Here is a 15331-nt window from a genome sequence, read left to right as displayed (position 1 = left end):
TGACAATAAAGTCATTTGACCTCTTGCACGCCAATATTTTTCAAAGATATTATCATGGTCAGCCAAAGAAGCACAGATTTTGAGGTGTTCCGAATCCATTTCTTGGTTTGAGTTGCACAATGGGCAGTTAGGGGACTGATATATTCCAATTCTAAGCAGGTGTTTGGCCAAACAATCATGGCCTGTTGCCAATCTAAATGCAGCTACAGACGATTTGTTAATATATGAAGAGTTCGCGGGAAAAACAATGAATGTCACAGTTTTGTTAAGGTTGATGTCATTATCTAATTCAATGGATCACTACGAAATTTAATGTTGTTCTTATGAAAAATGGTAAAAAGGAGAATTATCACCACGAATACAGTAATCCTTTCCTTTATTTTCTATAGAAACAGCACTACATCTTGCAGTTATAGACTCAATTAGATCATTATCTAATCCTTAACAGAAATGTGACATTCATCGTTTTTCCCGCGAACTCTTCATATGTCTAACACAAATGACTACGTACTCAATTGTCTGATTAAAACATAAATAATTTTTGTACCATGCACATCGAACCAAAAGACAAGACGTGCACAATTGTTTACAATGTTAATTGTTTTCTTCCTTTCCTTACCCCCCTTCCCCAAGCAAAATTGATTAGATGCCCGGGACTCTAGAAATCGTTCTGATATGCAATTTGAAGCCAACCACTAATATGTTTTCATGCCCCAAAATCTTGGAGAACGAAATTGAAAATAAATTAATAAGGGACTGCAATAAAATTGTAGAATACGATTTCCCATAAAAATACAGATGCCTACATGAGATCTTTTTCTCTCTGTCTCTCTCACTTTTTTTTTACGGGGAGGGGGGGTGGCGGGAGATTAAATTAGTAGAATTTTATCATTTCTATATGTTCTTTTGGTTCAACGACAGAAGTTATTTGATGGTATATGATGATGGTATGACACTCATTAAGGATGAACATGTTACTATCCCAGTTCGTATCTCAAGAAGAAAATATTACTTGCATTTTAAATATTTTAAACTTGTTAGTTTTTATGTTTGAAATGTTAAAATTTTTATGCATTTCTTCATATGTTAAAGCAAAGAAAATTATTTATTATTGGAGATGGAATAAAAATGTTATTTAAAATTGTTTAATAAATATGCCATTTATTAGTAGTTCATGTGTAATGGAAACATACTACCTTGCAGTAGAAAGTATATCACAATAATTTTTTTTTCTAGGTTTTACATTTTTATTTCATAAAAGCAATGAATTGTTTAGGCCTGCTAAGCCCCACAATTTCTTGACCTTCAGATGCTACTTCCATTCACCGAATATGAAGTTGAGAGCTATTTCAGAGACTACTCATCCAACATAAATTTATGAAAAATTAATAATTTAGTGACTTAAAACAAGTTTAGTATTTAATAGTTTAGTATTTAATATTGTGTACAACTTTTCCTCTACAGACATTTTAGTGTAAACAGTAATGTCAAAGTACATACAGTTTCTTACAAAGTTGACAGAACTCAGATATACTATGTATATTTGAATTATTTCTATAGGCTAGATCTTACAGAAGACAAATGAGAGCAAAGTTGTAGCTGTTGTTAGTGGACAAAGGTGAAAGATGTTCGAATGAAATGTGAAGGAGAAGTAATTTCAAATGCATTTAGAAGATGTATGGTACTGTATGCAATTTAATGTAATTTATTCTTCTACAATTCTCTTTATAATAGAAGTTTAGTACAGTATTCTCCTTAGAAACAATAGACATTACAGAGTAAGAAGTTCCATTGCTAATTCTTTTAAGATAACTAAGAAATATAAGGCTTATGGGAGAAGAAGGATCTGCAAAACAAGTAACCGATCGATGTGAATATGGAGAAGAAACAGCAATACAAACCTTATGTATTACATGAAAGATTATTATTATTATTATTATTATTATTATTATTATTATTATTATTATTATTATTATTATTATTATGGTATAGGCAACTGGTAAGTCATAGGTCTTCTATTTGGCATAATTAATAACTTAAGTGAGTCAGATTTTAAAAGATGTAGCTTAAATGTTAATGACCTAAAAAAAATGGGTTGGAAATCTACATAATTTAATATCTTTTTGAAACGAGTCTGTAAAGATTTTGTTAATAAAGTTTATTAGCCTATCATATAGGCAGCTGCTACCATTTTATCTTTTTAGGACAGTTAATTCAGTTTTGTTTAATTTCATTCAAAAAATATTTTTGAATCTTTATAGTTATCCAATCAAGGGCAGTACGCTTTTATAGGATTTTTCTCTCTTCACGAATTAAATGTATCATCATCATCATCATCATCATCATCATCACCACCATCATCATCATCATCATCATCCTCATAGAATATTTAATAAGAATCAATGGGGACTTATTTTCTTTAAAGTGGAGTATGTTTAGTACCTTATATTCATGTTGATATATTAAAAAACGATATTGACTTTAGGATTATGTGCTGATTACAAAAGAAAGCACCAGAACATATTTTATAGCATGTTGGTATATGGGAGGAGATTTATTTATCGCGCTAAATGTTCCATGACATGGCCTCACTTATTCGCCTAGGACGATTTTCCGATCACGTGATCTTCAACGCCATCTTGGATTGAGGCCACGAGGTTTAGTGAACAAAAGTAAGATTTACCGGATTTTGTGGAAAATCAAGGATGCCCTCAAGTAATCCCCTACCACCTAAAGAAAATGCACTTTTTAAGCGGATACTGGTAAGCCTAGATATTTTGTATGTACAGAATAATTCCACACCCAGACGTCAGCCAATGAAGGCCTTTGGGCTGGCCCAAACGATTACTATGAACTTTTTTGAACACTATTTACATAGCCACAAACCTTTACAAATTAAGTAAGGAAGGTGGCATATTTGTGTCCATGTGGATACATTAATATGTATGTATGCATTCAAGGATATAATAGCAACCCTCATAATTATGTAAATTCGCACTATTACAGACTTTATAATTATCAATCGGACCTAACCTAAGTTTCACTTCTGTAGTAACTTGTAGACAAAAATATGTAAATACTTGTGTATAGTCAAAAGCTTTGCGGAAGTACTTGCCTTTTAATTGCACTGTTACAGCTTCTTTTAACTATTACTTTGTTTTTATCTTTTTAATGTCATATACATTAAAAATTAATAGCTGACTTTGATCATTACAAGCACTGCATTCCTCTTTTGCAGAAATGTTATGAGCAAAAGCAATATAAGAATGGATTGAAATTTGCAAAGCAAATACTTTCAAATCCAAAATATGCAGAGCATGGAGGTAAGCGCACTAGATTATATCGCCTATACTTAACCAATAAATTCTTATTTGCTACAGTGTAAAAATTGATTCTAGCTTTGATTTGGTTATTTTGATCAGTCACTACTGTATACATTAAAGAAGGCATAAAGTTAAGTGTAGGCTATTTTATATTATAGGAATAAAATTAGTAGTTGTGTAGATTCCTATATAAAAATTCTGTTATCAAAATGTGTTGATGTATTTCTTATGTCTTAATTCATTGGCATTATTTTGTTGTTGTCCAGAAACCCTAGCAATGAAGGGGCTTACCCTAAATTGCTTGGGACGCAAAGAAGAAGCCTATGAATACGTAAGACGTGGTTTGCGCAATGACCTCAAGTCACATGTCTGTTGGCATGTGTATGGTTTACTCCAGCGTTCTGATAAAAAATATGATGAGGCAATCAAATGTTACCGGAATGCACTGAAATGGGAAAAAGACAACATTCAGATTTTAAGAGATTTGTCTCTCTTGCAAATACAGATGCGAGATTTGGAAGGATACAGAGTAAGTAGCTTATATTCTTGTGCATTACTTAATTTTTAATTACTCAGTGGAGATCTACAGTATGAAATAATTTTTAACTTAACCATCTACTCATACAAATTTTGTGAAATTATATTGTATTAATGTATTGAGCCGAAAAATAAATTGCAAAATTTAGTCTTAGCAATTCTTGTATCCTTCTAGACAGGTCTACTTCATGCTGGCCTAAGTGATCTTATTGGCGTCTCTTCAATTACAAATATGATTAGGTCTGGTGTCTCTCAATTGCTAGTAGACTTATTTAGACGTTTTCTTTTTCTGTTGCTTCTAGAAATTCATAGCGTTCAAGGTGTATTATGGAATAGCTAACTCACATCAGTAATAGAAGACCTAAAGTAGGTAGTATTATGCTACAGAAGTTTATGTGTTTAGTATTTTATAGTCCACACCTGTGGAGTAACGGTCAGTGCATCTGGCCGTGAAACCAGGTGGCCTGGGTTCGAATCAAAATCGGGGCAAGTTACCTGGTTCAGGTTTTTTCCGGGGTTTTCCCTCAACCCAATACGAGCAAATTTCGGTGTTTGACCCCAGACTCATTTCACCGCCATTATCACTTTCATATCATTCAGACGCTAAATAACCTCAGATGTTGATACAGCATCGTAAAAAAACTCAATAAAATATTTTTTTTTATTTGAGTAGGTTATTTTACGACACTTTATCAACCTCTGAGGCTCAATAAAATAAAAAAGTATTATTATAGATAATGCAATTACCAGGTTTTTTTGTGTAACGTAGGCCTTATATAGTATTAAGCTATTGGTAGGTCCATTATAAATTTAAATAAGTACGAAAATTTAGAACCTGTCGACGTAATTCTATCTTATACAATATAACTATATAAGCTTACTTTCAGTCAAGTAAAAGCTTATGTAGGCCCACCTATAATTTCAGTAAATCAGAATTCAATGTCCGCAAATGAGTACGAAGATTTATTTTCCTGGACAACTTGTGTGAGCCTTGTCTATTTGTATTGTGTTACCGTTTATGGTGACCTTGTATCTTTTTGATCAGCCCTGCATGACTGTACGTGACTGGTTTTGCTACTGCACCTAAAACATTGAATGCAAATGATTATAATTTATGTAGGCTTAAAACACTACTGTATCTGATTCAGAGTGCATTTATTTTTTTTGTAGGATACAAGGTATCAGTTATTTATGTTACGACCAACACAACGTGCTTCATGGATTGGCTTTGGAATGGCCTACCACCTTCTTCAAGATTATGACACAGCATTGAGGATATTAGAAGAATTTCGCAAAACTCAGTTGGTGAGTCACAAATGTAACTTAGTCTAATATTTGAACGAAGTACCTTGGTGAAATTGATAGTAGTGACATACTAAATTAAGAAAAGGATGAATTTATCATATTCAAGGATATTGAAAAGTGTTTTCATCGATTAAATTGAGTGTTCTGTGATATTATTAATGTTAGTACTTCTTTGCGATTGACTCGGAAGTCGTTCGACAAAAGGTAAAGTTCTTGCTCAAAAGAGAGGTTTTGTATTATAAATAAAAAGTGCATTTAATTGTGAAGAAATTCTATAAAAAGTTACAGTTCGTTATTTTGCGATTATAGTTCCTATTCCTCTGTAAAATAAAAAAAGAAACTTCTTAATATTATAGCTTCTTTAAGGACAGGTAATCAAGATATCACAAAATTTTTAGAATAACTGTTTCAAACTATGAAAGAAGTGTACCGGTACTCAAGGATGAATTACCATCAGATATTCCTGTCTAATATTATTGAAAGTAATTTGGAATTGCACGTATAAAAAGATCGTAATACAGTAATGTGGCATATCAACGAATAGGTCTCTCTGATGTTTGTGCACACATACATTGGAATCATAACCTATTGGCTTTGTGTTTGAGTTCATCACATTCCTAATTGCGCATAGAGATTAGGAATGTTTGGTCAGCATCATATTCCAAGTAGAAGAACTGGACAATGCATGTGGTATAGCAATATCAACTATGCTCGCCACTAGTGACTGGGCCGTACTGAACCATGTCAAACAAAAGATAAGCGTGTCACTAGTAAAATCCGTGACTAGATTTTTTAAGAATTGACTGCAGTGGTCAAGTGCACGGTTTAGCGAATATAGTGTCGGATTTTTGAATTTACTAAACGAAAATGCACGTTTTCAAATTTATTATAACACCTTATCACAGCGAAATGAAGAATAAATATAACGTGGTGTAGAGAATATCGTTGAAATCAACGAAAGCAAATATGGGAAACAAAAATGTTATAACAGAGGGATAATGGGTCTCACATTTACTTGTCATTTTTGCGCGAAGTACTTATTACAAATATATCTCTTTAATAAATCCTATATCATTTAATGATTGACAGTGGAACTATTTACCACTAATCTAGCTCCTCATCAAACCTTACCTAACCTTTGTACTATCAATGCTGCTAATTTTCACTAATCTGTCTTTTCATCAAATCCTACCTAACCTTATCACTGACAGTGCATGTAATTGACAATAATCTATCTCCTCATCAAAACCTGCCCAATCTTATTGCTAACAGTGGCGCTACTTCTCAGTCAGGTTGAGGATGAGGAAGGGAGAGAAAATGAACCAAATTTCTCCTGGTAAGAAAGGCAACTGGAAACGTCATGCTCAAATGTTGGCGACATTTTGCACTTGGTTATCATAACAGCATGGCTGAAGTGAAGGTTTAATGACAGATTCTGAGAGATAAACCAAGAAGAGAATCTGTGGACGTGTTTAAATGTTGAATTATATTAGGAAGCCAGGAGAATAATATTAATTAAATTCAGTGGTTTGCCATTAGAAACAATAACAGAATTCTGAGAGATTTGTGATAGTAAAGCTGTAGAGAGATTCCTTCCAGGTAGGACCTATTATGAATTCTTTTATCAATGTCATATTAGTGTTATTTTATGCATATTGACTTTGAATAATCGCGTTAAAAATTTAACTAAATGAACACGAAAATGTTTTGAGATAAACAGTTCTTGCGTCTTTCTGTGTGTAACTCCAACAAGGATAATTCTTGGTTGGCGGCCCCCTTGGTGCTACTCGACAGGAGAAGGATACCTGCTGGCACCGGGTTTTCCCTTCTCCCTTTCTCACCTTCATCATCCTCACTCATTCTCTACTCTACACTACACGAACACTTAACATACACTCACCCTATAGTCCCGTCGCTCTAATTTCCGGCAGCCAATCGCGTTGCAGGTCGGCTACATTTAAACGCGTGCGTCTTGTGATTCGCTTATGAAGACGTTATTCATTTCTTAAGGCTCGATAAATACTAATATAATCCCCCGCCATTTTGGCTCTTTCGTTGGCGTTCGCAGAAAGCACACGAAGACGTTATTTGCCGCTTAATTATTTGCTGAATTACAGTGCATTTGATTTATTATCATAGGAGCTACGACATGATAATGTTTAACATTGTGGCAAATAGATTCCTCGTATGGTAGCTCGGCAACGAAAGAACAAAAATGGCGAACGATACTACCTACTTAGACTTTATAGAGCCTTCACTTCCTAAGACATAAGCAAAGAGGAGGAGTCACGCCGGGAATAACAGCGTCGCGACTATAGTACACGACATAACACTTCACAAATACACATCATGTATAACATGGCCCGCCAAAGTGGTGTGCAGTTTGAAAATGGGTACAGTCCTGCCATCTATGCGCAGTATTCGGAATCCGAATCACGCAAAGTGAAGTCGGTAGGCTTTAGAGAGAGAGAGAGAGACAGACGCACGCACATACACCTCCCCCCCCCCGCGCGCCCACATGCGAAGAAAGACTACTGGTGTATCTCGGGCAGTAACACATTTGTCTGCTGATCAGAAGCTGAGTGCTGGCATGGGTTCAATCCCTTGCTTGGGCTGATTAACTTACATGATTGGATTTTTTCCTCGAGGTTTTGCCCAACTGTAAGGTGAATGTCAGGAATCCCATGGCGAATTCTCTGCCTCATCTCGCCAAATACCAGTTGACTATCATAAATTCTGTTGACGCTAAATATACTACAGAGCATTCTAGCGGTAAGTACCAGTTTATTCTTTGGTAGCTGAGCGGCACTGTGTTTGAGTGAACAGCTGGCAACGAGGTAGTACTGAAGTTATACGTAATATTTCCCGTGTTAATTAATTAATTTTTTTTTTTTTTTTTGTATTTTAGTAATTTTATTCTGCTCACGTGCAGTAATATATGGACTATTTATTCCATTGTCATAATTTTTTAACTCTGTATTTCCTAATGTTTGTTAGGTTTACAAATGAAGTGATTTCTGAATTTGATAAAAGACTGCAATAGGCTTGCATGGTTTTAGATCGCCAATTAACCCTTTCTACCTTTAGTGTACAGGTATTTATTTTGAAATAAGTATACGACAACGTGTAGCCTATAGTATATACAGCATCCTCATTGACAAATACTGATAGGACGAATCCTAAATTTTCTGGAATTCGAATCCTGAAAAGGTTCTCACATCTTTGATTACTTTGATTCAAGTTCCGGAAGATTCCGCTAGATGGCATACTGAAAACTGTAGCTCTCGGAGCTGCCACAAGGTGATATTGGTGATCCGGTTAACACCGAAATTGTAACAATCGCTTTTTTGTAACAATCGCATATTTGTTTACGTGATGAGCGCTTTATTGAACGTCAATGGAGTTGAAACTGAACTTTTCAAAGTTTTAACAGCTTTTTAGGTTAGGTTTCAATTACGAAAAAAAAAAACGCGAGATTCGAAAACTTTATAAGATTTGCGAGAATCGAGATTAGAATGTCCGATTAAATTGGAAACAGTGTCGAGTAGTCAAAAGATATTAAATATTGAAACTTAAATTGTAATTTTATTACGGAATATTTGTTATCAAATACTGCCTCAATTATCACATTGTCTTTTTATCGTTGTTTTATTCGTAAAATTTAATTATATAGCCTATGATTTCGTAAGCCTGCTAGCCCAAATGCGTGCTACATGGAAGAAGAGAAATTATATTATAGGGAAGAGCGGATGTCAGTAAAAAAAAAATGAAACTGGTGGATAGAAATGGCGGAAAATGTAATTTAAATACATTTTAAATTTGTGACGCCAGTACATTTTAGCTGAACATTTTAATAACGATATTGTGTGTTTTAGTTAAAAAATGACATAAAATGCCTCACTTTTTAAAAAGAGATATTTATTGTTAAGAGATATTAAATGCTTTTTTCAAATTATAGTACTACCTAAACTTTACGCAACATACATACATTGTTGTGAAACATAAATATAAGTAATAATGTTAAAGGTTTGTCCATCGTCTCTATTAACAAAATTATGAAATAATATGAATTTTATACTTTGTTTAAAAAACATAAAACTCGATTAAATATGAAGTTGAAAGTTTACCGTAATAAATCTTATTTGTGTAAAGATCTAGACTTTCTGCAAAGCCGTGAGCTAGAGCATTCTGAACTTTGGTATTTGAAGACAAGGATGGGAATAAAAGATAATTGTAGTGCAAATATCAGTATGGCAGATTCAAGCTAGTATACAGTATATTGCTGCCTTAATTGGTCACAATTGGAACTTGTAATTGGAAGTGTTATTCGGATCGAATATGCAAATTATTTTCAATTCTTACTAATTTCGTTATCATTGAATTATAATATTGTTTATAAAGATGAATTTGGTAATTTTTATTACACTTTTTAAGTGATGCCTTATTGGTGTCACTTACGAGGTTCCAACCAGTCCTTGGACTGCTGACTAATCACATATAAAAAGTGTGAGAACCATGTAGTTTTCATTTTTGTCCTAAATTTGTGATTTCTCTTATTTATCGCCTGTGTTTGTTGAAGTTCATCCTATGATAAACAGTAATAATATGTGTCAAGAGTTAACTTGCTGCTGTTGCTTTTCAGAAGAGCTCTTTTGACTATGAGCACAGTGAGTTGTTGCTTTATCAAAATATGGTCATTCAAGAATCAGGTGCACTGAAGGAAGCTCTGGAACATTTAACTCAGTATAGTAATCAGATCTGCGACAAACTTTCTATCAAGGAAACTCTGGGTAAGTGACATTATTATACATTATGACGTTTGACAGTAAGTCATTTGACCTCTTGCACTCCAATATTTTTCAAAGATATTGTCATGGTCAGCCAATGAAGCACAGATTTTGAGGTGTTCCGAATTCATTTCTTGATTTGAGTTGTACAGTGGGCACTTAGGGGACTGATATATTCCAATTCTATGCAGGTGTTTGGCCAAACAGTCATGGCCTGTTGCCAATCTAAATGCAGCTATAGACGATTTGTGTGGTAAATCGGGAATTAACTGTGGATTATGATGTAGAGAGTTCCATTTTTTCCCTTGAGATTGTGTTATTAAATTTTGTTTGTTGAAGTCTAAGTATGTAGATTTAATAAATCTTTTCACAGAGTAATACAGTAGAACCTCTATTATCCGTGGTACTGAAGGGGGTGGACTGAACGGTTAATCGAAAAAATCGGATAATCCGTACCATAAAATATTTTCGTAAATTATGTGGATAATATTTGCACTTTTTATATTTCCTTCATGATCTATTGTTTAACACGCTAAGTAGTGAAGCAGTATTTTTCTCATTTAAGTCTGGTTGTCAACGACGGGTTTTTAAGTGGCAAGGTAATTCCTTGTAATGGATGTCAGCGGAAAGATAGGAATAGTTAGTAAAGGTCTCGTGTTGTAGATTTACGTACTTTTTTATTTTTATTAAATCTCTCACAATTGCATAAATCTCGTATTCTAATGCGAGATGAGACACAGTTTCTCTTTCCCCAAACAACTAAATTATTTTTCGGTACATAGCACAACACGTTTTCTTTTGTCACTCATGGAATATATTTCATATACAGTAGAAGTTGTACAGTACAGCAACTCGGAACAGTAGACCATACTGTGTAAGTGCCAAGGCTTGTAATAACACTCTCTAGAAAAAAAATACGTACTGGTACTAATATAACGTACAGAGTATTACTTCATATGTTTCTGTAGCGAAGAAAAAAAAAGGAGAGAGAGAGAAAGATAGTCGGATAATCCGGTAATCGGTTAATAGGGTGACGGATAATCGGGGTTTTACGGTACATAGATTTAGTAACAAGTCTGTAAGTAGCAGTGCTACCCTTAATTGCTAAAGCATCCGCATTCTCGTTTCCCAGGATTCCACAATGGGATGGTATCCATTGGAAAACAATTCTTTTATTGAGTGATAATAATTGAGAGAGCATTTTAGTTATTTCTGCTGTTTGAGATGAAGGTGTGTGTTTAGAGACTATTGATAGAATAGCTGCTTTGGAGTCTGACAATGTAACTGCATTTTTAAATTTATTGATCGGCATAGAAGATTTCTGAGACTTTCACTTATTGCAATGATTTCTCCATCAAAACTTGTTGTTCCATATCCAAGAGATCTATAAAGTGAGAAGAGACTAAATAAAGAAGATTGATTTTTTTTTATGTTGAGGCTTGATTTCATCTGCATGGCCATGCGGCATCACAGAATAACAGATATTGATCATCAGAGAACCAGATACTGTGCATGAAGCTCCATTGTAAGTTTTAATGAGTTAAGTTGGGTGAGCCACGTAAGTAAGATTACTGCTACGGAAATGAAATTTGTAAGGATAGTAGTAGGAAAAATCAGAAGAGATAGAATCAGAAATGAAAGAATCCGAGAAGAGGTTGGACAGAGGAAATTTATGAGCATAGTAGTGGAGGAACGCCATTGAAATGGTATGGTCATGTCGAAAGAATGGGAGAGGAAAGGAAAGCAGAACAGGCTTTTGAAATGCGAGTGGAAGGAAGATAATTTATTTATTTATTATTTTGCTAATAATTGTAACATAAAATATAAAATATACAGAGAAACTTTAGCTCGCCCCTGAAAGAGTAGAACTGGTGCTCAGGGGCGGATTCCTGAATTGAAATTAATAATTATACAATACAATTTGCAATTATAGTATATAAATTTAAATTTACAAATTTTCAATTTTTATAAAATCCGTACATAACTTTTTAAATTTAATACTGGAACTATTAGAATTGACAAGATTAGGATATTTAAATATAAATTTGTTATATATTCTAGGGCCTAATTTACTACTATGATTAAATTACTGTAACAGTGTTGCATTTTGGTTCAAACAATCTTAAAGAATTCATACCTTTTGTTTCATAATTATGAGAATACAATTCAAAATTATTTCGATTTTTATGTATGAATTTTATTAATACAATATAATAAATTTGTCTTACGTTAAGTATATTAAAGTCTAGAAACAAATTTTGAGATGGAAGATCAATAGGTTTATGAAGACATATTTTAATTATTTTCTTCTATAATAAATAAAGTGGATTAAAATTGGATTTAAATGAGCTACCCAATCCTATAATTCCGTACATAATTACCGATTGAAATAAAGCTAAATATATTGTACGTAATAAACTTATTGACAAGTAATTCCTCAATAAAACAAAACAATATACTATTTTACGTAATTTATTACAAAGGTAATTAACGTGTTGGTTCCATTTTAAATGATTATCGAAAATTATGCCTAAATACTTAACTTCAGAGGACTTTTTAATAATCGGACATTTACACTGTATAAGACAACAATCAGAATTATGTAATTTAATATTTAATATAGATGTAGAAAGTTTGTTACATTTTTCAGATAATGATAATGGAATAATTATGGTTTTATTTTCGTTGATAGAAAGATAATTTATGTCAAACCATTTTTTATTAGTTTAAGTCCATTATTTGAATTATTATATGCATCATGGAAGAGGAAAACCATGTATAACATTGGAGGATAGAATTGAGAGAATTGGACAGAAATGTGGGAAGACAGCAGGAGAAATGAAGAGATTGAGTAGTAATAGACAGGAGTGCCAGAGATGGTTAGACCGAGGTTACTCTGACGCTTGACAGAGTAAGAAATGGAAGAAAAAGAAGAAGTTGCGTGAGCGTGCTTGCCATCTCAACGGCAGAAGTATAGCCTTCCACTGGGCATGCGGCCGATCTGTCATCGCAGGCATGATGGCGAAGACGCACTGTACGTAGCTGTGACTCTACTGAAGGTCATTGCATCACGAGTGCAAGAAAGAAGTTTCACCCTCTACTTGAAAAAACCATCCGGTCAGCACTGTCGGAAGTTGTATTTATCAGTATGAAAGAGTTTTAACACTCAAAAGTCTCCTTGTCAGTACATTCCTGTCTTTTCTGTAAAAGTTTAGTAATTCTTTGAATTCTGTGGAGTGTGCAGTAAGTTTGATAGTGCAAAATGGCAAAGTGGAAATATCTGTCTATAAGTGAAAAATTACATTAGTGTTGCTCCTAGCAGTTATCTATAATTACTTGAATCGCAGAGAAAATGTTATTCATAATAGCAGTACAAACACACGACAAACAACAATCAAAGATTTGTTTCATATGGAATGAGCTCTTATTAGCATTTTGCACTATAATTGAGTAGTTTAATATCAAAGACGGACATCTGTTGTCTCCATAGTTTTGATCTAGAGGCACTTTTTGTTTCACAGTGTTCTTTGTAACACAATTTATTTTTATAGATGTAGTGCTAGAGTTTGCATATAGATCACCATAACTGAAAAGAGCATGAAAAAATGTATAAGAATCCACATTATCTAAATTTCGATCTGAGGTCAGATGTCCACCTTTGATACTAAGCTATTCAATTAATGCACAATATAATACGTTTCCTATGAAGTGATGTCTAAATTGTTTTCTCCATTTCATAAATCATTTCCCCATCTACAGCACTGTCCCGCTTATAATGCTTCAAAGCCACAATCCCTTGACGAGCATATTAACGAGGTTATAATGTAGTTAAAACTAATACCATGAACCTGATATTAAATTTTATTTCTTTTGATCAGCAATAGATGAAACCTTATTTGATCAACTACTATTAAAAGTTTCAGTATTAAAACCAAATGACAAAAACATAAGTAGTTAAAAGTATTATCTGTTCGTAATAATTATCACATTTTGAGAAGATAACTATAAAAACTATCACATTGTAACAAGTAATACAATGCTCGACCTGGGTAGATGCTTATTTGTACATAGTGTAGATGCAGTGATACCATGATAACTAAACAATTAACAACTATTTTTTGCGATGTAAGTTGCATTAGCAAAAATGCCGATATAAATATCCTAAATTTTTTTTATGCAGTGTTAGAAAAAATTCGTTAAGGCCCTGGATTAAGGGAAGCACCATTTTGGACATGCTCAAAATTCGAAAAATTGGCCCATTCTCTCCTCCCTCCTATTAGAATGACGGTGTATGGGAGGGAAAGTTAGGACACATACATACCCTTTTATTTTTTATATACCTCCATAAAAAAAATTATAATACAATCTGTAACAGTGATGTAATAACTTTTGTTAAGATACTAAAACTAATCTAGCATCTCGTACAATCCACAGAACAAACTTTTCAAAACTGCAGCTTTTTGTTGTGCTTCTTTATTATTGTTCATGGCTAATGGAGAAGAGGAAAGAATTTATCTTAATAATTTAAGAAAGAAGACCTTAAAATCTATTGCAAAGTAGATAATTTAGCTTAAGAGAGATGATGAAATTTTTGTCAATTTTCGAGAGAGAAAAAAATACTGGCCATTCGTTTTTATGTTGCCAAATTTTATCAACATAATCATTCTCAAAATTAATGCTTATATTTCACAATTACAAACAGGTTTTGTTATGGATAATAATTGGTATTTTAAAGTCATAATAATTGCATTTACTCACACTCAAATACTATAGACTCCAACAAATTTCAAACTACGAAATTGAAATTTTTACTGCATGTTTTGGCAAGTATGGTTAACAAAACTATAGAGCCTTCTTTTTTTTGGAGGGGTAAAGTAATATTTTCAAAATTAAAAAAAAATAAATAAAATAAAATATACTGTTCGCTTACTGAAAAAAATAAAATTTGTAAACTGACTGAATTAAATTTTTTCCATACATAAAATTCAAATTATGCTCTGCTGTTAAATTATATGCATGTCAAAGGTGCTGTAGTTTCCCCCCTCCTCCCCCCAGGCCTGTAACATGCTTTGTGGAAGTAGATATTTTCAAAAAGTATTTTTTTTTTATTTTATTAACTCAAAAACTATTAAGCTGATACTAATGAAATTTGAGGGCATTAATATTAATAACTCAGATGCAGTTCCTTAATCAATCAATCTTCTTAATGTATCCAGCTGTTTGCTGACAACATAAAGTCCACTATAGTCCACTGTAGTCTATTCATTTGTTGTTTTTCACGAGAAATGAGGGGTATTTTGATCGGTGTTCATTGTAAATGCCTGTTGCTAGTAGCCAGAGGTGGGGTGTAGTCAATATATAAGCTTACTGCAGGGCTGT

The 15331-nt window shown here is 33.3% G+C and overlaps 1 protein-coding gene across 2 annotated transcripts in view; it reads left to right on the top strand.

Annotated features, from left to right (window-relative positions):
* Window positions 1-2624: 2624 nt before the first annotated feature.
* Window positions 2625-15331, top strand: part of Naa15-16 (N-alpha-acetyltransferase 15/16) — a 288951-nt gene continuing 276244 nt past the window's right edge. The window contains exons 1-5 of one of the 2 annotated variants that reach the window (XM_069823091.1): window positions 2625-2762; window positions 3239-3323; window positions 3590-3852; window positions 5031-5165; window positions 9811-9955. In XM_069823091.1, coding sequence (XP_069679192.1) covers window positions 2706-2762; window positions 3239-3323; window positions 3590-3852; window positions 5031-5165; window positions 9811-9955 — 685 coding nt within the window. In that variant the 5' untranslated portion in view covers window positions 2625-2705. Of the gene's footprint in view, window positions 2763-3238; window positions 3324-3589; window positions 3853-5030; window positions 5166-9807; window positions 9956-15331 lie in introns of both variants that reach the window. The other variant, XM_069823090.1, reaches the window with a different exon arrangement.

Source organism: Periplaneta americana, chromosome 4 (genome assembly GCF_040183065.1).
Source record: "Periplaneta americana isolate PAMFEO1 chromosome 4, P.americana_PAMFEO1_priV1, whole genome shotgun sequence".
NCBI lineage: Eukaryota > Metazoa > Arthropoda > Insecta > Blattodea > Blattidae > Periplaneta > Periplaneta americana.
This window is presented reverse-complemented; position numbering and strand designations above follow the sequence as displayed.